The following is a 22,233-nucleotide window of genomic DNA, read 5'->3' as shown; positions in this document are numbered from 1 at the left end:
CATGCAGTAAACCTCCCTAATCCAGAGTAAATTTGCTACCTGCAAATCCAAGTAGCAAATTTACTCAAGATTAGTAACGGCAAAGTAGTGCTCATGTAGATGCCTGACCAAAATCTGCACCTGGTCGGCCGTACATCAGGGGACAAGAGATCGTTCTCTGCCCCCAGGAGCTGCCTGCTGCCAGGGCAGGCTCTGCCACAAAATCCCGGATGGGGTTTACGTCCACCCACCTTGCCAGCAGGGAGCTCCAACCACCCTGCTCTGAGATCGCCGCTGGGGACCAGCGGGTGGGAAATCCTTATCTCCCAGCCCCCATTCCACCATCATGACTGGGGAGCTGGAGGCTGGGAGACTTATCTCCCAGTGCTGGCTCCATGACCAGAGGGCCAGTGCTGGGAGACCCTTATGGTCCAGCACCATGGGGTAGGTGCAGGTAGAGGCTGGGAACTGTCCTGCTCAGGGACAGGTCGTGGTCCCGTGCCCCTATGACATGATTAAGGCACAGGGCTTGGAAAAAGCTGCAGGGTTGGGGTAGGTCCCAGCCTGCTGCCCAGATCTGCCAGTGGGACAGCTAGCTGTGAACTAGCTACTAACTACCCTACCGGCTGATCGGGGCAAGGGCCTGGGACCTGCCCTCCCCTGCAGCTCTTTCCAAGTCCCCTGCCCCTGATGAGGGAGCCAGGGCCAGGAACTCCCTGCTGCCGGGGCGGGGGGACAGCTGTCTCCTGGCCCGGGCTCCCTACCAGCCCCTGGGCTAGCACCCTGTGGTGGCAGAGGCCCATTGCAGGACTGCAGGAAACTTGGTGCAAAGAGCAGCAAATCTGCTCCCTAATCCCTGCATGTGTAGACGCATGCCTGAAAGTGCTTCCTCCAGAGTAAACTTAGGCTGGATCAAATGCATGTGTAGATATGCCCAATGGACACCTGCACTGCCTTAGAGAAAGGAATTACGGCAATTTAATTCTGTGCAATTAAACACTCTTACCCTGCTGCCCTTCTTGCCTGGAGGTCCCACAACCTGAGGATGAAAGGAAACCACATGAGTGTCCTCTTGTTTAGAAACACAGCCTCCCTTCCCAAGGGGGATGTATTTGCATCATGTTCCACTGGGGAGAAAGCACAATTCATATTCCACAGGGGAAGAAAAAACACCATTTCTGCTCTTTTCTTGGACATCACCCACTGCATTGGAATGGCAGAATCCAGCCTTCTTGGTGTATCAGACACTAGGACCTATCTCAAACCTCTGAGATGGGATTTGGATTTAAGTATGGCACTGAAAGGTAATTAATAGGCAGCTCAGCCCTACACATGAACTAGTGGGGGCTTAACCCAACACAGATCAAGGACTGGAGTGATTCCAGGGCTGAGCCTTGATAGTTCCAGCAGGTCCTAGCATCCATTAGCATAGATTAAAGTGCCCTCAGAGAGCATGAATCTGCCACGCGATGACTCTCATAACTGGAAATCAGATTAAAAGAATGTGATTTGATTGCAAAATTGCTTTTCCTAAGCATCTGTACAATACCACGCACTAAGAGGCCTTGGTCTTGATCCCCGGGGACATCATAATGCCGAAGACATAACAGTGTTTAACCAAGTGGAATTCCAACAAGCAGCAGATGACAGGAGCCAAGTTATCTTCTACAAGTGCAACAAACAACCCCCCACCCAGTGCCCACAACGGGAATTTGATCGAGTGAGAACAGACAGTTCAGGAAAACACATCTTTCCTGCTTCTTCATCACTGCCTTGCTGTAAAGCTGCGCACCCAGTAACACAAGCCAAGTCTGGACTGAGTACAGGCTGCAGGATACGTTACCCATGGGAAGTTATTAGAACCAGAAAGCACTCGTAGTTACCCCCATCGCTGGAGCACCTGGAAATCCCGGGATCCCCTGGAAAGCAAAGTACATAGATAAAGCTAACAGGCAATCAAGCAGTTTTCATCTAAAAAAAAAAACACAGTTTCTTCAATCACCTGTGAGCTCCCAGCTCAGAAGCAAAGCACAAGGGTGAGGCTGGGTCTTCTGCTTATAAAATGTCCCATTGGCTTAATCTACTTACACCACATGATGCATCTGCCTCTAACCTTGTGAGATCCCTTTCCTGCCCAGCTGTTCCTCTCCATAAACAAATTGTTTCATTCTTATAGGGATAGAAGGAAACTTCATTTTCTGCTCTGCCTGCTTCAGGCCCTGTGCACACCCCATGATCTCCTTAGCACTCAGTGGGTGCATCTACAAGAGACACTTACTGCGCATTAGCCGAATAATGCTGTGCAGTAGCATGGCAGGTAAAAACCATGCTAATAGCCTATAGTGCAGCGTTATTAGGCTAATGAGTAGTAACCGTCACAAAAAAAACCATGCGCCGGTGCTACTGTGTGGTAACTCTAGTTACTATGTATTTAGTTTAGTATTTTATTAAGCAAGTACTAAACTAAATGCACGGTATCTAAGGCGCACGAATGATCGTGCAGACAAGCCCAGTCTATGATGTAATGGGGGTTTCTAAATGCAACTCAATGCAGTCATGACTTCAAGGCTCTGATCCAGCTTAACAGGAGTCCTGACTCCAGGTCCTGTGCCCACCTACTAAGACAAATTGTTTCATTATCGTATTACGTACTTGGTTTCCTTTCTGCCCCACTCTTCCTGGAAGACCCTGCAGAATGTAAAAGAGAAGTTTCCAGTACAGTAAAACACATCCAATGGTTTTTTCAGTCTGCGTTGGGCCGTGAGGTGACACAATAGCATAACTTACACATAATCATAACAGTCTCGTCGTGAAGGGCTCCCCAGGGGGCAATGTGGAAAATGACAGCAGTTGTTTTGCATTTCACGCTGCCAACACACCTCAGCTGGGAACTGGAGCAAGGAGAGGGAAGTTTTGTGTCCGTGGCCTCTCTGCCGAGACTACATACACCAGCTAAGTGGGGGGGATGATTTTCATGATGTGGAAGCTTGTGCTTTAGGGAGTGCTGCAAAAATCACCAGCCAGCATCACTTAGGCCACTAATCAGCCGTCAAGGACAAAGGTCCACCCAAGGCTAGTGGCCTATAGCGTGCTTGCCCATTGTCAGCTTGGCAGTGGGAGTGATGTGGCCAGCAGGACATCCAGGCACCCTTGACTTCCCAGCTCAAATCACCAGTTACACGTTTGCAGGTGGGTCAATTGGGCATGGCCATTGATATGAATCCAGAGAGGTTCTCACTCACACTGCTCCAGCTGCAGCAAGATGCTTTAAACCCTTTGCCACCCCAGCCAAATCAGCCAGCAGACGGTAAGAAGTCTTCCTGATCTCCAACCAGGGCCAGATTCACAAAGGGTCACCAAGAAGTGATAAAGTCTGTCTCCCAACACCTACCTTTGAATAGCCTGATCCTCTTACCAGGGAGGAGCTATTCTTCATGGATTCCCAGCCATACCCATACACTCATGCATGAAATTTTACTAAAACTTCTGTTCTTGTGAGATTTCCAGTCCCATTTTTCACTGAAAGATGTGGGAATACAAGTCTCTGCAGTGCCCACAATAGCCTGTACTAAAAGGGCTCTTGGGTAAGACCCATAGGTCTGTTCAGCAATTAAGCACCGAACCCATGGTGATGAGTTGGTTCTAGCACGCTGCCCCACGCTATCCACCTTAATGCCGTTCACCCAGTAAGACGAAGGAAAAGGAAGCAAGCCATCATTCTCAGGTCCCTTTCCACCTCTCCAGAAAGGAAAATGCCTTTCAGTTCAAGATCCCTTCACCTGGCCTGAGTGCTGAAGAGGGAAATGAATGCATATGAGAATCAGACCCAATCTCCGTAACCGGACACCAAGCAGAGCCCATGAGGTTTTCAGTGGCAAGTGTCTTGACAAGTGGCTCAACAGGCAATGCAACCTCTGGAAGGCGATTCCCTGCCATCTGGGCAGGCTGTGGGATGCTTCCTCTTGGAAGACACAGAATCAGCCTAACCAATTACTTACAGCAATTCCTTGAGGTCCCCTCGGCCCGGCTTCTCCACAGTCCCCCTACAAGGGACAGAAAATGCACTCCTTAGTCTGATGAAGCGTGTTTGTACCCGAAAGCTTGCAAAGAAGAATTTTCCCAACTATTTCAGTTCGTCTAATAAGAGATATCGGATTTACCCGAAGAACTGGGTCTGCCTATGTCCTTAGACAAACACGGCTACAACCTACACCCCTGAAAGGCACTGGGTGCACACGAGTTGCCAGAACACAACAGACCAATGGTGCATCTAATCTACCATCCAGTCTGGCACTGGACGCTAAAGAGGAAGACATGTACCACTGCCTGGGGACTAACCTCCCTGTATCCTGCAGTATGAGATTTAGTAGCTTATTCCTGTCCAAGCGGCTATAAGTACAGGGGCTGTTCTTGGACAGGGCTATATGTAACTCAGTTTTGATTACTGACTTACTGAATGGCAGAAGCCTAGAAAGCCATTAAAAAAAAAAAACCAAGCATGAATGATAATCTTTCTCAATAAAGGAAAATTGGCCACATTTTCACTAGGTTCAGATGACCCAGATGTTGGGCTCAGTTCCCCTGTCAAGCATGCTGGCTTTAGCCCAGAATAACGCTGCCATTTTTGATGAGCTTGACCAGTATAACCCAAAGCAACAAATCAGGCTCATTTTTTTTCTCTTGCCTAAATTCAAGTATCATTTGTTTAAGCTCACCTTCTCTCCCTTGAGACCATCTTGGCCTTTTTTACCCTGCAAAACACAAGATGCTTTTATTCATGGAAAGAGATGTTTTCAGGAAAAGACCAGCCTGCCAGCATTTAACCCCTCACACTGCAAAAAACAAGCGGTATGCGTTCCTTCTAAGGGTGTTCATAAAAGGAAAGGGATATCTTTGAACAGCATCAGAGCTTTGCCCTTCACGCTCGGCTGATGAGCTCTGAAGCACAAGACACAATCTCATCATTTTATTCTTAGGTGTCTATGGTTACATGAGAGGCTCCAGCCAAGACCAGGGGGCCTGTTGTACCTTTTCATGTTTTTTTCTAAATCCATTTAATCATTAAATTCATTAGCTGTTTTTCTTTTAAACCTCAGACTATCTTCATCCAGAACCCTACCCTTGGGCCAGCTGGTCCTCCTTCTCCAGGCAATCCTGGTTCACCCTAAACAAAAAAGAAAGAAGCATTATTTCCCTGAATTTCCCATGAAGTGAGTTTGGAAATTGCTCATTAAAAAGACCAGCCATTACCCGTTCTTACCCAGGACCCCTTAGGGAAACTGCTTGGCTGTTTTGTCCTTTTCTTTTTCAAGAGGTCCAACTGAACGTCCACAAATGCACACGCATGTGTGTGCCTACATTTGGGTGCACAACACCACAACTGCAAAATGAAATCCCAGGTTTGCATGTGCAAAGAACGAATGTGACATGGATGGTACATCCACACCATGGTGGCAGAGAGCTGTCATGGTATTTAAGCCTGCCAACCTCCTCCCATGCTGCATACGCCATCACTGGGAAAAAGGCAATGGGGACCCCCAGGGGGGAGCCCCTGCTGCCTCACTCAGTGCCATCTCCTGGGATGCCACGTTTCATGGATGCTCTATGGGTGCTGGCAGAAGTGATGTTTTGTCGTGCGACTGGCCCCCTGAAAGTGCTCTAGAGCCATGCCCTGACAGAAGTGCACAGTTGCAGAGCACTTCAAAAGTGCCTGACCGTGCCACAAATTAACCCTCGTTACATGACGGTTCAGATGAAGGCACTCCAAAGCAGCGTGCCTTCATTCTCTTCTTTCAGCCCCTGTCTGGGAGCAGAGCTGGGCTGATGCAACCCGAGCCCCACCATTCCCCTGGTGCTGTCTTCAGGCTGGGAGGGAGGAGAAGGAAGAGAAGGGATCTTGGTCTGGGTTTTACCCACTCTTCACTGGAGTGAGGGGGGGGCACCCACCGCCCTCCTCCCCTCCAGTGAAAACTCAGCAAACCCCAAGCTGCATTGCTCAGCAAGCCCCATTATGCATTGCTTCCCCATTCTATGATATGGTACCGTAGTAAGTGGGTTTTGCCCAGTCTTCACTGGAGTGTGGGAGGGGAGCACCCACCACCCTCCTCCCCTCCAGTGAAGACTCAGCAAACCCCATGATCCCTCCCTTCCCTTTTCACCCTCCCATCCTGGTGGATACAATGGAGTTGGTGGGGAGGGGGCCAGGGGAGAGAGGTCACAGACATGCAGCCAGCTCTGAAGTGGAGCTTGATCCTGCCCCCCTACCCAACAGAAAATGTCTGGCGTGTTAGGGGGGTTGCTGTAACTCATGGCACTTTATATGAAGCGCCGTGAGTTATAGTGGGAAGCTGCATGTCTGGCAGCACCCTATGTTCCCAGGAGAACTCACTCTATAACACACAAGACAAGGCCCCACACTCTTGCAAGGGCAGTAACAAGATGTTAGTTCTTTACTATAAAATAGTTCTTTATATAAATTCCTGTACATAAAGTGTTGTTTCCACAACACAAGCCTCATCAAGATGTTACCAGCAGCTCACTTGCTGCTTCAGGTACAAACTGCAGTGCTTAGCCTACAGCTATGGCTGTGAAAGGGTTAACACAGGACTCTGCCCCTCCAGTTTGCTGAGCAGACACAAGGGGCACCCATCTAGCAGCGGCATGGCATGCACCATGTCTCCAGATGTGCTGCTTTTCCACCAAAGAAAACAGCTTCCTTACTTAAGAGATGCACTCCCGTATTTTGGGGAAAGCTACATGTTGTATGTGAGAAACACAGGACTCTGTTCCAAAAACGGTGTCGACACCAGTCAGACCAGATAGTCTCACTCTTCAGTTGCCTTCTGCATCTTGTGAAGTTCTTATCTTCAAAGACATCCTGCAGCAATGAGTTACACAGTCTGACTATGCCTCATGTGAAAAGATATTTCCTTTCATTGATGTGAAAAGAGGTGAGGAGACAGGCCACTCACTCGGCATCCTACACGACTGTTTGTCTCAAGACTGCCATCTATTTCCCAACCACTAAAGCTACCAACTTTCTTCAGCCTATATCAGGGATATACCATAACTTTGAAATAATTTAGTGTGGTTTAACGTCAGTTATCTCTTGCTATTTTGAGTAAAGATAGTATGTCTTTGATAAGGCTGGGTAAACCTATTTTCAATAAGCAGCACAGAAGATTTTGATGAACTGTGCCATCTACTGAAAAAAAAAAAACCCAATCCAAAGACAAATTATATAAATACGTGATGCTGAGAGCAAACACACTGATGGACCAAAACTGAATAACAATTACATATGCCAGATGCTACCGAGAGCTAGGCAGTTGGGTTGCTTGTTCGTAGAACAGTAGTTGGTGTTTCATAGAAGGATATTTTTGGAGGCATGTGTTGCATGAAGGGCATCCTTGCTCTTCAGCAGTTTGTCACGAGTCAGAACACAAGTGTTTGAAATTCATTTGAAGCATCCACATTGATTTAAGGGTTGCCACCAAGATTTCTCTTCTCTTCTGTTGTTGTTCGCTTCTGTAACTTATTAGCAAGAGAAAAGACCTTCTCTGCAGGTACGTGGGGGAGATCGTGCAAAATTCAAAATAAGTCAAATGTTTTCTGGAGGAGATTTACTTCATTCTTCAGTGCCCAAAGTCTTCCATGCTTCTTGATGACAGCTGGATCTTGTGGCTGCTCCCCTCACAAACTTTGGGAGGGTTAAAACACAATGAACACTTCGTCAGATAAAGCTCCATCATCAAGAAACAGGCTTGCTTCTGAAACGACAGTGGGGCATCTTCACCAGATGGCTAGGCCATTGTGTTTCAAGAGAGCCCAAGAGAAGCTTCCAAACTCCACCAGTGAGTCTCATGTCTCCGAATCCTTCACACCTGCCATCTTCTTCAGCTTTTTGACCTGAACCTTTGCAAATGTACAACAGGCCCATGTGGCCTCCTCTGCAAAAGAAGCAGAAGGGAGTCCACGCTGGCTCCCTAGACATGGCTACATGTGCATTTGGAGCTGTTTCAAAAAAAGGGAGCTGCTTACAGGGAGTGTGCAGCAGCTGTTGTGGTCTAATGGCTACCTCTGGACCAGCTCAGAGCAATACAAATGCATCAAAGTTGCTCCAGCGTTAACCCTGGATTAAGCAGGGTTAAAGTTGGAGGTGTTGTGCTGCGTTGGTATGGTTCCAGCGACAGCTACTGCCTGAGCCAGAGAAAATACACCCCCTCCCTTTTTGACATGGCTTCAGATGTACATGTACCTTTAGAGACCAACAGATTCAGAGAGACATGAACTTTTGTAGGCAACAACCTACTTTGGCACACACTGGACTGGCAGACAGCAACAATTATATATATAGAAGGCAAAGGGACAAGGGGAGGAGAAGCAACTAAGAGAGGTAATAGGTTGAGTAGATCAGGGGTGTCAAACTCATTCAGGCCCTCAGGCCAAATGAGTGGTCAACTCCAAGATCCACAGACATCACTGGGATTGGATGACAGGGCTCAGGAAATCAGATCCCGCTCATGGGCTGTATCTTTGACACCGCCGTTTTAGGTCAACAGATATGAACAAGGCAGTTAATACCTGGAAGGACACTTCAGTTAACAGCTAAGTCCAGATAATGGGATAAGTATCCAGAATCCCTGTTCAGACCATGTTTAATACAATCCAATCTGTGCATGGTTTCTTGTTTGGCACGAACATGACATCAAATTCATCTAGCAAATGAATGCAGATTTGCAAATAAGTACTCTCATTTGAAAATCTGCAAAATTAGCAACTGGCTGTCAGGGCATCTCTTAGACATTTTTTTTTTTTATGGTTAATGAAAAGCTAAAACATTGTGCCGCTAAAGCCTCTTGATGCATAGATGTTTTGGTGGGAGTGATAATACCCATTTTTCCTCGGCAAGCACCGGTGAATTAAGGAGGTTTTTGCAAAACTCGTTCATCTTTGCCAGCTTCTCAGAAAATGGATATTCTTTTTTGCAGTGCTCCCTCAACACCCCTCTTCCCTGCCATGGTTTTGAGTGTTCTTTCAAGAAGACAAAAACTCTCCCTCACCTCAATTTAATAAAACTGCAAGACGGAACTTGAGTACAAAGAACTGCAGCCAAATGACTGCCACGAAACACAATGAGGCAATGCAAGTAGGCGAACCTTGCAACAAAAGCTGTCAAGAAGCACCACGGTGTTACGTAAGTCAGCTACTCTTCATGTCTGTCCATCAGGGTGGCAATAAATTACCGTCTGGCTGTGGCCCAGCACCAGACATACATGAAAATGGGATGCAAAATAGACAGCCAGCCAAAACCAGCACAAAACTGTAACGTTGCTAATCTTGCTGGACAGCAGGACATACTGCTTAAGGACAGGACTAACCCGGGCAATCAGGGTGTTCGTTAACTTTAATAACCATAAGGATGAAGATTCAGCTTGGATGCATGTCCATCAATACTCACCTTCTGTCCTTCTGCTCCAGGAAGTCCCATTGCCCCCTGCAGAAGAGAAGAAAAAGAGAGAGCTCAGATTTAGGACTCATTGCTGGCTCCTAATTCACTCCTTCTTCCCAGCGATCTGTTTCTTTCCCTACCCCAGCAAAACCTGCTTTCCAAGGCCCATGCTCAGCTGGGATCTATCCACTGGTTCACAGGGGGCTCATTTTGACAGTATCTATCACGCACATAAATCCAGACCCATCAAACAGGGAAATCATGGAAACAAGATGATCTTTGTCAGAAATTTGAATATGGGACTGCATCTCCTATCACTCATGGCAACCGTCAGTCCTCCTGGATCATGGTGTATGCATGAGGGCCGCCCAAACCTTCAATGTACATGCCTAAGCAGGAATTTTTGGAGGAGTGAAGGCTTCCTGTCACTTACTGTGGTCCCGTATCTTGGTCAGGAATTTGAACATGGGACTGCATCTCCTATCACTTACTATGGTCCCATATCTTAGAATGGGGAAGCAATGCATCATGGGAGTCCATAGCCCTGATGCATCATGGGTGATATGCATTGTCCCAGTGACTTCAGTGGGCTACAGATTAGACCCTCAGTGTCTGTGACTTGATTTAAAAGTTACCCTAGAAATGCAGCAATTGCAGATAAACCTCTGCAGGGCTTCTCCCTGCCCAACATGCCCTGCTAAACCCATCCTGATTTTCAAATACTTGGGAGAATAAAATGAGCTGGCAGACTACACTGATTCCCTCAACGGGGAAAGAGTCACCACCGTGGCGGTGGAGTCTGGGTCCAATCCTTCAGGAGCATTGAAGGGAGAAAGGAGAAGCAGAGCTTGACTACTGCTGCAAGGGGGAAACCTACCTTTTCTCCTTCCGCTCCCTTCAAGCCAGGCGTGCCAGGGGTACCGATCCCTGCCTGCCCCTGAAACAGCAATCACAGCCAGTATTGTACCCACAGCAAGGGGAGGAAACATCCAGCAAATTGGTCCTATTCACAGCAGTAAACCCCCACAAGCAGGGGCAGTGATTTAGTCCGCAACTAAAGCATATGATTATGAGATGTTTGGTCATGTAACCCTTGGTGTTTATGGGGTGCAAGTAGAAGAGCTACTTAGACCTGAACGGGAAGGAGGGACATGCGAGGAAAGGGACCACAGGGGTTTTCAGCTAAGGTATAAAATGAAATAAGGAAATCAGCCAGGTTCAGCCAAGGCAGGCAAGTCCCAGACACCAGAAAGGACTCTAGCACTGGCTGACAGGAGCCAAACGGAAGATGACCCTGGTGTCAGGAGAAGCCAAGAAAGGAGATAAAACAAAGGCATATAGAGGATGGGACACAGACATGGCATCTCTTCTACCCTGTGACGCAGGAGGCATCAAGTCCTCACCATGTGGGATGGGGACATGATCCTGGCTCTCCACCTTCCATGCATTTGATGTATCCTACCAGTAACAGGCACTCCGTGGTTTCTCCCCTACTTTGAGATGATTTGTATAGAGAGGCATTTTACACAAGCACTGACCTTTTCCCCCCTCGGTCCGGGAAGTCCTGGAGCACCATCTAGCCCTATGGGGCCGGGCAAGCCAGCTCTCCCCTGTAAAGGAGGAAAGTCTGGGTATTAACCAAGGTATTAACAAGCCATGTGATAAAATGAGGCACCACAAATGACTCTGAAGAAGACCACACGGCCCCTTAGGAAGTGAAAAGTGTTAGTAGACATTTCCCACCTACACAAATTGGAATCCCAGCATGCATTTCATTCTTCCCTCCCACCCTTGAGGGCTTGTGTCTAATAGCTGCCAGCTCAAAGAGCCCAAAGGAAAAAGACCATCCCCAGGCCATACTCACTGGCTCGCCCTTGCCTCCTTTGTCACCCTTAATGCCGTTCTTTCCTCGAGGCCCCTGTAAAGTTCATGAGACGGTATCACTGTCTCAGATAACGTTTCTAGGAGCTACCCAAGCCTTGTCAGCACAATTGCATTCGTATGTCAAGTAGGCACTAGTAGTCTTCTTCCAGCAGGTCTCTTGGTATGGTGGCTTCCCAGAAACCACTGCAACCCTTGCAGGACACTCAACCAGGGGAAAATCACCCCATAATTACATCCAGACCTATGCTCTTCTTCAGGCTTCTTCCACACTGAGGACCCGCGCCCATACTTAGCACCAATGGGCAGTTCGAGGAGGTGTGTGCTTGTCAGAAGAGAGGCAGAGACCTGGAAGGGTCCTGCCTGACTTTTTCTGGATACAGCCCCATGCTGGGCCTCACTAGGGCATAGGTTAAGTGTGGCCACCACAATCTATAAGCCTGGTTCAAAATACACAGCAGGGCTGTTACTCAGTTGCTGAGACACACGGGCAGACCCAGAAGTGGAAGGGGAAGTAACTCCTACCCTGTTTCCTGGGTTTCCTGGTTCTCCCTGAAACACAAAGGATGGGGAACGTTACAAAACAAGGATGGGGATACTCTTCCTTCCTGTCTCCAGTGGTGCCTCCCCTTAAAAACCTGAACCATGCAGGGTTGCAGTCGGCCTCCAAGGACCATCACCCCACATGATGGTAGCATCAGGCCCCCCTGCCAGGCAGGAGGCCACAGGATTGAACATCTGGCCTCAGTTCTCACTTTTATCCCTAGAGAGTGAAGTCTTCTTATCCCCAGGGTGGAGGTAGGTGCAAGAAGGGCTGCCTCTACCTTGCATGACCCAGATGTCTCAACCCTGGAGATCCAAAATAGAGGTCCTCCCCAAACAAAGAGAAGAGAGATCAAAGCTCAGGCCTTGATCCTTCTGGCACTCCACCTTGCTGGCATTCACAGTCTTGTGAAGCTGAACCATTAAGGCCCACCCAGTTCTTGGAAGTGACCAAAGGCCACCTACCACAGCCACAGAAATCAATGGGAAAGGTCTCCTTCATCTCAAAGGCACAGAGCCAGTTCCCCTGAAGTCCAGGGGGTCTAGGAGGGCAGGAGGATGTTTATCCCCCACACCCCTCTGACTTAATGACAGCAATGCACCTTATCCCCCATACTGGACCCAGGCCGCCAGCTGTACGTGCCTGAGCAATGCAGAAGAGCAGCTTGCCACAGTAACACACACCTTTGTGGATGTCCCCGGAGGTCCCTGTGGTCCTGGCAGCCCCGGTGGTCCTGCTACTCCAGGAACTCCTGGCTGCCCTTTCTGACCCTGAAAGCATTTCAGCCAAATATTTGAGAGACAACTCCCTTCATCATCCCCAGCTCCCTTCATCATCACCCCCTGAACCTGAATCTGGCAGGGACTGAGCAGGGCAGGGACATAGGTGAAGTGCTCAGCTATCACCCCGCCTGAGTAATCACCAAGCTGCACAGGCATGAACTCTAGGAAGACACCCCTTCCCCTTCTGTTAAAAGGGAAGAGGGTCACCATAGTGCATGAGACGGACAAAGCTAAAGCAAGAAATATCAATGAATGTGACCCTGATGCATGCCCACAGGATTATTTAGAGTGAACACACCCATGCCAGAAAGGCAGCCACCTCTGAGGCAAAAGGCAGCAGCTATTTAACAGCATGCAAGGGCTGCATATAGCTGGGACTCTGGTTCTGCTCTTTATCACTAGCACCAGAAAGGGATTACCCCAAAGTGGGTAGCAAAGCATTGATCTAGACTGTCTGTATGTCTTCTCCTTTCCCCTCTCCCTCTATCTATCTTGGGGAAGAAGCTCTCCTTTCCCATAAACAAATGGCCCCAATCTTTGCCTCTATTAGAGCATGAGTAACAAGGGAATCCTGACTGCCCCTAGCAGGGCCTGTGCAATCCCCTAGAATCACAGGTCAAGGGAGCAGAAGGGAGGGAGGTTGTTTCAGACACCATTAGCCACTCACCGGAGGGCCAGGCTGTCCGTTTCGGCCGGGAATCACTTCCACACCTCCTAGGACATAGCCTGGTTCTCCCTGAACAAGAAACAGCACAAAAAGTGGTTTCTATAGGATCGGAGAATCACAGAAAATGGGGGTTGAAGGGACCTTAGGAGGTCACATGTACTCCAACGCCCTGCTCAAAGCAGGACCAGCCCCTACTATCATCCCAGCCAAGGCTTTGTCAAGTCAGGCTTTAAAAACCTCCAGGGATGGAGATCCCACCACCTATCTAGGTAATCCATTCCAGTGCTTCACCACCCTCCTAGTGAGACAGTTTTGCCTAATATCCAACTTCAACTTCCCTTGCTGCAACTTGAGCCCATTGCTCCTTGTCCTGTCATCTATCACCACTGAAAACAGTCCAGTTCCATCCTTTTTCAAACCCCCACTTCAGGTAGCTGAAGGCTGCTATTAAATCTCCCCTCAGTCTTCTCTTCTCCAGACTAAATAACCCCAGCTCCCTCAGCCTCTCTTCATAAGTCCTGTCCCCCAGCCCCCAAACCATTTTCATTGCCCTCTGCTGGACGCTCTCTAATTTTTCCACATCCTTCCTGTCGTGGGGTGCCCAAAACTGGACACACAACTCCAAGTGTGGCCTCACCAGTATTGAACAGAGGGGAAGAATCACTTCCCTCCAACTGCTGGCAACATTTCTGCGCTCAGCTTCCCTTTCCAAGCCATCCTAGAAACTGGCAACACAAGAAACATGCACCACCATCACCTTTCCCCGCCGGTGGACCAGAACCCCCTGCTGACATAGGTCAGCGTGACTGCATGGATTGCAATGGACATATGCAATGAGCCTTCCTGGGTCTTCAGTCTATTGCCATGTTGCTTCAGAAGTTGGTAGAGAGACCTGAACATGGGCACTTGTCTCAAAAGGACAGGGCAATAAGAGACAGGTATATTGGCTGGCAGTACTCAAAGACACCCCAAAGCAGAACACTAGAGCCTTTCATAAATCATAGATCCAAGTGTAACAGTTCAAGGATTTTGTGTTAACAGCTGCCAAGTCCTCTCCCACGGACAATGGTAGGACATGATCTCCATGCGGATGGATGGACTTGACCCAAAACAGCTCCCGCTCCTGAGGAGTTAATCTGAATCCATTCATCCTGGACTTCAGTTTAGCAATTTGCTAATGGGATTTCTTGGCCAGGGGTAATGAGTCCAAGTGGAGTGCCATGCTGACGTGGTTGTACTGCTCCGGGTACCTGGTCTAGCTCATTGGGAGCTCAGCCTACAAGTTTACGGTGCCTCTGTGTTCCCATTCTGCACCCTGGGACTTCTGTGCGGGGGGAAACCATAACGCCCAATAGTAGAGTGAATCTGGACAAGCCAAATCCCAGGGACAGTTGCAGTTACAGAGATGCTAGAGTGACACTCACTAGCCATGTCCTTCATATGGCTGGAGGCCTTCTGGAAAGTCTCTACCTACTTCACCATTTACAGCGGCCACTCTTTGAGCATCACAGATGACACAATGCTACACCCCACAAGCCATCCAAAGCTTCACAACCTCAGGAGAGGTGGGACTGAGACCTCAGCAGAGGTGGGACTGAGACCTCAACAGAGGTGGGACTAAGATCTCAGCAGGGGTGGGACAGAGACCCTCTCACTTGGATCGTACATGTCCATGGCTGAAGAAAGGGACTAAAGGAACCAAGGCCATAGGATGAGTCCTCAGGGCTCCTAGTAGTATAGGACTAACAACTCACATTTGACAACTTTTCATAGAAATCATATAGAAGTGGGGCTGGCAGGGACCCTCCAGAGGTCACCTTATCCAAGCCCCTACCTGGGGCAGGATCAGCTATATCCAAACCACCCTATGCAATCCATAATCCAAATAGTTGTAAAGCTACCCTCAACTCTGACATAACACAAGACCTAACACCCAACCCTGCCTCAGGCAAAGCAGGGGAACCACAGCAGCTGATGTGCCATGTCTTTAAAAGTTTATTAATATACATTCAAGAGACCCCAGGCAGAGAGAAGCCATGCCCTCCACTAGAGAGGAAGGCAACCCCCACTCACAGTCCATACCAATCTGACCATGGGGTGAAATTCCTTCCTGATCCCAGATATGATGATTAATCTGACCCTGAGCAGAGGGGAAAGACCCTCTAGCCTGGAGCCTCCAGCACTGGTCCCGGCCCCATCAAAATGCCCAGCCTTGGCTGCAGCCAACGCCCGACACCTTTGAGGAAGGCCGATTCTATCCACTAGATGACAACACCATGCACACACATCAATAGTTCATCAGTGCACAAAAGAGGCTTTTTTTCCAATTGAAACACATATAAGGGAACTCACTCTGTCTCCTTTTGGCCCTGCTGGTCCTGGATATCCAGGAGGCCCCTGGGGATTTAAAATAAATCACAGAATTAAATAATGTGGTGTAACCTGAACATAGGCTCGGTTCCAATCAGCAATGCCCCATGGCAGACTCAGTTGCACTGGGTAACATATAGATGCTCACTTATACAGGTTCCTCTGATCAAGTGAGCACCTATATTCTCTGAATAAGTGAGCATATCTATCTATCTATATATACATAGATATAGATAAATAGATAGATAGCATATCTAGCTAGCTAGCTATCTCTATATAAGTATAGATAGATTTTTACATATATAGATATGCTATCTTCCTATCTATGTATACATAGATAGATAGATAGATAAAGAGATAGATAGATATAGATTCATAGATATAAATATAGATATTTTCTTTCTGCCACCAACCATGCATATGTAGCCCATGGGTTCAGTGTATTACACACTTCTTACCAGTGGCTGATATACTTAAGATAACAGCCTAGCACTGCTACCTGCTAACAAAAGTATTCCCTTAGCTCAAACAGGAGTTGAGCAAGGACTAGCACGGCAGGTCACATGGCCAGTTCCAGCTGATTTTACCTGATGGGAGGAGAGGCTATGCATTCTCACTCCATACAGGAAAACATAACCTGTAAAAAAAACCCAGAGACTGAAAGACAGCCTGGTGGCAATGGTGGTTTCATTAACTTGAGCCCCTGTGGTAGCTGCAACTGGGAACAATGCTTCATGCAGGAAAACAAAGCAATTTGAGAGTGAGAGTCTATGCACTGCCCTTATACAGCAAAGGCTGAACATAGGTAGGCAATTCCAGAACCACAAGTGCCCCCCTTGTTTGAGATAATAGGGCAACTCCAGGATGTGGCTCTTATCCAGCTTGGTGGAGGCCACTAGAGGAAGACATGACTGCACACACTGGGCACATCTACACATGTTTGTTTGTTTTTTTGTCTGTTTTTTTGCACATCTACACATGTGCTTTTACTATGCAGTAACCGAAATTACCGTGCAGCACAGGTGCACATCTACGTATGCACACCCCTACTGTGCAGTAAATACAGCAACTTACACTGACTTGAGCATAAATGTGATACCTGCATCATGAGTTTACACCTAATAGTTCCTGTGCCATAATGCACATGTAGACACCTTACTGTGCAGTAACACTGTGTGTGCAGACTGACTTGGGATTAAAATTAGCATAGTGTTAATGCACTTTAACACCTGTATGTGTAGACACGTGCCTATTCCCACTTACTGTGCAGTAATTTACTGTGCAGTAAATTTAAGATGGCATAAATGCACATGTAAACATGCCCACTAAGCCAGCATCTTCCAACATCATGGAGACAAGTATAAGCAGAAGCAACAAGATGGAGCAGGTAAGGTGATGGGTGATGTCCCCGCATTGGATGGCAAAAATTAGTGTGATGCTTCCTACCAATTGGACATAGGCAGAAAATGGGCAGGGCCTTAAGCATGGTGTTCCTCATGTTAATGATGCTCTTAACTCCCCACTTCCTTGCTCACGTCCCTTCCACAGCTGCAATGACAGCAGCATCTCACTAAGACAGAGGGGCAATGGTCTGTACCCACAGACCGCACCGTGCCGGATCTCGCACAGGTTAAAGGAAGCAGGATTTGCTGGTTTCAGGATACTTACAGTATCACCTTGGATACCTGGGAGACCCTGTAGATAGAAAAAAGGACGGAAAAATTAGGTGTTGAAATTCTGGGAGGACTATTTTAAATCAACCCCAATGTTGACAATGCTCATGAATCCACATATTTACCATCCGCCCTGGGGAGCCGGGGGGCCCTGTCCGTCCGGGTCTGCCAGGCAGTCCAGGAATCCCATCCTTCCCAGGTAGACCCTAAACACATGGAAAACAACAAGGGCAAGTGTGGGGCATATCCCTGATGGGGCTGTGGAAACCACAAGGAAGCCCGGCCTACAGCAGGTTTGGCACGGTGCAGGGAGAGGATCCTGTATAGAGCACAGGCTCCTCTTCCACTAGAGAAAGAATAGGGTCATAGGACAGTAGGGCTGCAAGGGACCCCAGAAGGATATCTAGTTCAGCGCCTTGCTCAAGGTGGGATCATCCTTGATTAAACCAGCCCAGCCAAGTGTCTGTGCAACCTGCTTTCGACAATTTCCAGGGAAGCAGACACCACCACCTCTCTAGGCAGCCTGTCCCAAAGCTTGACTACCCTCATGGTCAGAAAGTTCCCCCTAACTGACAACCTCAATTTCCTCCACTGCAGTTTGAGGCTATTGCCTTCTACAGGCACGGGGGGGGAAAAGTCTATCTCCATCCTCTTTATAATCACCTTTCAGGTATTTGAAGACTCATTGAATAGTTCCATGTAATTTCCAAACTCAGAAATCCCATGCGATTTTCAAACTCAGCCAGGTTTATGGACTCCGAAATGACCCTGGCGGGGTGGGCCAAACTCTGTGCATGGCATATGATCAGCTATGATCATTGATCAGTTCTAGTGCACAGCAGTCCTGATCTCAGAGCAGGTCTCCAGCTCATTCAACATTTTTCTTGTCTCTTGGCTTTAACCATGCCCAGGCCCTGACTTCAACAGTGCTGCATTGCTCAGCCTTACAGGAAACTTAATTTTATTAATAAGCTTATCATTTTTTAGCCCCCCGCCCCTTTATATGCACCCACAAACACCCCTGCACACTCACATGTTCCACCCACATGTACATACCCTCCAAACCTCTCTCTCTTTGTTTTTCAAGGCATTGTGGGACAGAACACCTTAAGCACTGATGCAAAGGGGCTGAAGACAGCTCTCCCGCTGTCCTCTGTAGCCACTGGCATGTAACCTGGGACAGCATTCATGTTCCTAGACTCACCCGCTCTCCTTTCTCTCCCTTTGCTGCAAAGCCAAACGGATCATAACCCCTGCCCGTCTGCAAGCCCCTGTAGCTCTGGAAAAGAAGAAATGAAACAATCATTCAGGACACCGTGACCCTTGAAAGGAAAACAAATGGACCCACCCTACAGAGCCCTGAGACACACCTCCCGGGCCACCACTCCACCTTTTCCAATAAGGAAACTTCGGAGGTAGACAGAAAGTGAGCAGATCCTTTGCAAACCCAGTCCAAGAATCAAATCAGCCTCTTTTTTTATGCCATGCACTGCTTATCTTCCTCCATCCCTAGGCCACAAACTATGAGGACAATGCCTTTTCTGTATATTGAACTGGAGGGCGATTGCTTCTCGGGCTCGCTTCTCACCTTTCAGGACAAGGAAACACAGCTACAGTCACACGACGAGGAGCTGTAGCATAGGATGGAGACTACTAAAATGGAGATGCAGGAGCTAGGGCATGCCTCATGGTTTTCTTGTCTATCTTTATAGACACAGGAATGGATCTTAGTCTCAACCCAACTATTAGCTCTCAGGGTCTGTAACAGGTTTGGGGTTTTAAAACAGCAAGGGCCATTAACTACTGGAATAACATTAGTGGGGACATAGGTGGGTTGTCCAACACCCAAATTCTTTAAAATAATGCTTGAAGGCTTTCTAATGGGTACCATGTTCCTTCTAATAATACAACATCTTTAAATGTATGCTGCATCCACATTTTCTGACTCTCAATTCAAGAAATAAAAAATAAAGACTAGAGCCTCTTGGGAGCATATAGGATGACTTTCCTTCCCTTTTTCCTTCTCAGATTCAAGAGGCAGGCTATTTTTAGAAGAAATACTTGGTTTCAAAAAAGTGCATTTGACAGTCCAAGGAATATGACTTGCGCTAGCTTGAGCAAGACTTATGGGCATGATGCAGAAGACAAGAGGATGCCTCCAAACACCAACTGCTTGTGACATAGGCTGAGGTCTTCAGAAGAAGGCTCTGCTTCTCCTCTGCGAGGCTTCAACTCTGCATGCTGTGATTCTGTTCAAGTCAGTCCTGTTTCATCAGCATAAATTTGGAGGAGCTTGTTGGAGGATCAAGCTCATACTTCACAGTGCATGCACTTACTGCACCTATATTCCCCAAGCACATAGTCACAAGCGCCTATCAGTCATCTCACCTTCTGGCACTTGGGATCACAAGGCCCCTGTGGTCCCTCGATTTGTGGGTCAACGGGTGATAAATCATAGGCCAAGGATTTCCTGTCCGTGTCACCAAACTGCTGTGGTTTGTTCACATTGTGTCCAGCAACCTATAACACATAGCTGAGGTTAGATGTCTCCTGGTCAAAAGGGATTATGAGTTTTAGGAACCAGTTTAGTTGCAACCTATTGCCACACATTGCCAAGATGAAGTCAGACACATAGGTGGGAACTGGAAAAGACTATAGACCTGGGGTGTCCAACCTTTTTGAATGTGGGGCCAGATCATGAACTTTTTATCACCCAGTGGGCCGGCAAGCCATATTCAAACACCCTCTGTCCTGGGCCAGAGAGACCCTGCCTGTGTAGCCCTACTGCACCTGCCTCTTACTGCAAGGTTCATGGTAGCTGCCGGTGCACAGGGGCAGGAGGGACCCATTCTGCAGCCAGCCAACTACTGCCCCAGGGACTGAAGGGGAGAAATAAATAGCTCCACATTTCCATCCCCCGAGCAGCCATTACGAAGCTGCTGAGGGGCTGGGGGAGGGACAAGGGGTGGGAACAATAGTAAACAGTGGACCACAAAAAATGCCTTGGCAGGCCGCATGGCAGCTCATGGGCCATATGTTGGATAAACCTGCTATAGATTTACACTGACCTCAAATATCCTTTCCCCTCGTAACTGATAGGTCACCAAGTTAGCAAATAACCATGAAAGGGCCAGAAAGTTATAGGATTACAGGGAAGTAGAGCAGGAAGGGACCTCACAAGGCGACCTAGTCCAGTCCTCTGCTCAAGGCAGGATCATCTTTGACTAGAAGCTGGCTCTCATATGTGATTGGCTTGTTGGTCTAGGAATATGATTCTCACTTAGGGTGTGAGAGATCCCGGATGAGCCCAGATTTTGAAGGATCATATTTCTGGGAGTCTGAAAGATCATATTTGTGGGAGTCCAGCAGGAAAAATAATGCAACAGGGAAACCAGCATGGATTCATAGCAGGTAGATCATGCCCAGCCAATCTGGTTTCATTTTATGACAGGGTCACAAAATGCTTAGATGCAGGAGTAGAGGCAGATGTCATTTTCTTGGACTTTAGCAAGGCTTTCAATATGGTATCTCATCCTATGCTCATAAATAAATTAAGAGGCTGTGACATAGATGTTTACACAGTCCAGTGGGTGGCAAATTGGCTTGGGGGTTGCACCCAGAGAGTGATAGTCGATGGGTCGGTATGGACCTGGAAGGATGTGGGTAGTGGGGTCCCGCAGGGTTCGGTCCTTGGACCTGTACTCTTCAATGTCTTCATCAATGCCTTGGATGTGGGTGTGATGTGTACTCTGTCTAAGTCTGTGGATGATACTAAATTGTGGGGTGAAGTGCACACTCCGGAGGGTAGGGAACAATTGCAGGCAGACCGGGACAGGTTAGAAAAGTGGGCAGTATACAATAGGAAGCAATACAAAAGGACAGGTGCAGAGTACTGCACCTAGGGTGTAAAAATATCCAGCACATCTATTGGCTGGGAAGGGATCCTCTCAGCAGCACAGCAGCATAAAGGGATCTCAGAGTCATAGTGGACTCCAAGATGAACACGAGTTGTCAGTGTGACGAAATCATCAGCAAAGCTAACAGCACTTTATCGTGCATCAGCAGATGCATGACAAATAGATCCCAGGGGGTGATACTTCCCCTATGTGTGGCATTGAAGTACTGCATCCAGGAAGGATATGGATAAATTCAAGAGGGTCCAGAAGAGAGTTGCTCATATAGTTCGGGGCTTACAGGACAAGCCCTACGAGGAGAGGCGATGGGACCTGAACCTCTTCAGCCTCCACAAGAGAAGGCCAAGAGGGGATCTTGTGGCCATCTACAAACGCATTAGGGGGACACAGCAAGGGATTGGAGATGCTCTGTTCATCAAGGCACCTCTTGAGGTAACAAGGAACAATGGTGACCAGACGACAGAGAGGAGATTTAGGCTAGATATCAGGAAAAACTTCTTCACTGTGAGGATAGCCAAAATTTGGAATGGCCTTCCAAGGGAGGTGGTGCTCTCCCTCCCTTGGGGGTCTGTAAGAGAAAGCTGGATAGGCATCTGGCTGGTGTCACCTGACTCCAGTGCTCTTTCCTGCCCACATGCGGACTTGATGATCTGTTGAGGTCCCTTCTGACCTGAGCATCTATGAATCTATGTATCTATAAACTATCCCAGCCAAATATCTAGCTAACCTACTCTTGAAAATTTCCAGGGGTGGAAGTTCCAGGACCTCTCTAGGTAGTTGGTTCTAATGTTTGACCACCCTCATGGTCAGAAGCTTTATCTTAATCTCCAACCTAAATTTCCCCAGTTGCAGCTTGAGGCCATTGCTCTTAGTCCCCTACAGCTACAAAGAAAATCCTGTCTCCATCCTCTTTATACTGATCCTTCAGGTATTTGAAAACTGTTATCAAATCCTCCCTCAGGCTTTTCTTCT

The 22,233-nt window shown here is 47.9% G+C and overlaps 1 protein-coding gene across 1 annotated transcript in view; it reads right to left on the bottom strand.

Annotated features, from left to right (window-relative positions):
- LOC109315843 (collagen alpha-1(VII) chain-like) overlaps positions 1 to 22,233 on the bottom strand; it is a 210,158-nt gene that overhangs the window by 112,374 nt on the left and 75,551 nt on the right. The window contains 17 exon segments of the mRNA XM_019543782.1: positions 986 to 1,018; positions 1,863 to 1,898; positions 2,632 to 2,667; positions 3,978 to 4,022; positions 4,695 to 4,730; positions 5,099 to 5,143; positions 9,440 to 9,475; positions 10,308 to 10,367; positions 10,969 to 11,040; positions 11,837 to 11,863; positions 12,539 to 12,625; positions 13,305 to 13,373; positions 15,657 to 15,701; positions 17,343 to 17,369; positions 17,473 to 17,553; positions 18,552 to 18,626; positions 19,736 to 19,867. Coding sequence (XP_019399327.1) covers positions 986 to 1,018; positions 1,863 to 1,898; positions 2,632 to 2,667; positions 3,978 to 4,022; positions 4,695 to 4,730; positions 5,099 to 5,143; positions 9,440 to 9,475; positions 10,308 to 10,367; positions 10,969 to 11,040; positions 11,837 to 11,863; positions 12,539 to 12,625; positions 13,305 to 13,373; positions 15,657 to 15,701; positions 17,343 to 17,369; positions 17,473 to 17,553; positions 18,552 to 18,626; positions 19,736 to 19,867 — 942 coding nt within the window.

This window comes from Crocodylus porosus, unplaced genomic scaffold (genome assembly GCF_001723895.1).
Source record: "Crocodylus porosus isolate Cpor-Errol unplaced genomic scaffold, CroPor_comp1, whole genome shotgun sequence".
Classification (NCBI taxonomy): domain Eukaryota; kingdom Metazoa; phylum Chordata; order Crocodylia; family Crocodylidae; genus Crocodylus; species Crocodylus porosus.
The sequence above is the reverse complement of the archived record's forward strand: the minus strand, read 5'-3'. Positions and strand labels throughout refer to the sequence as shown.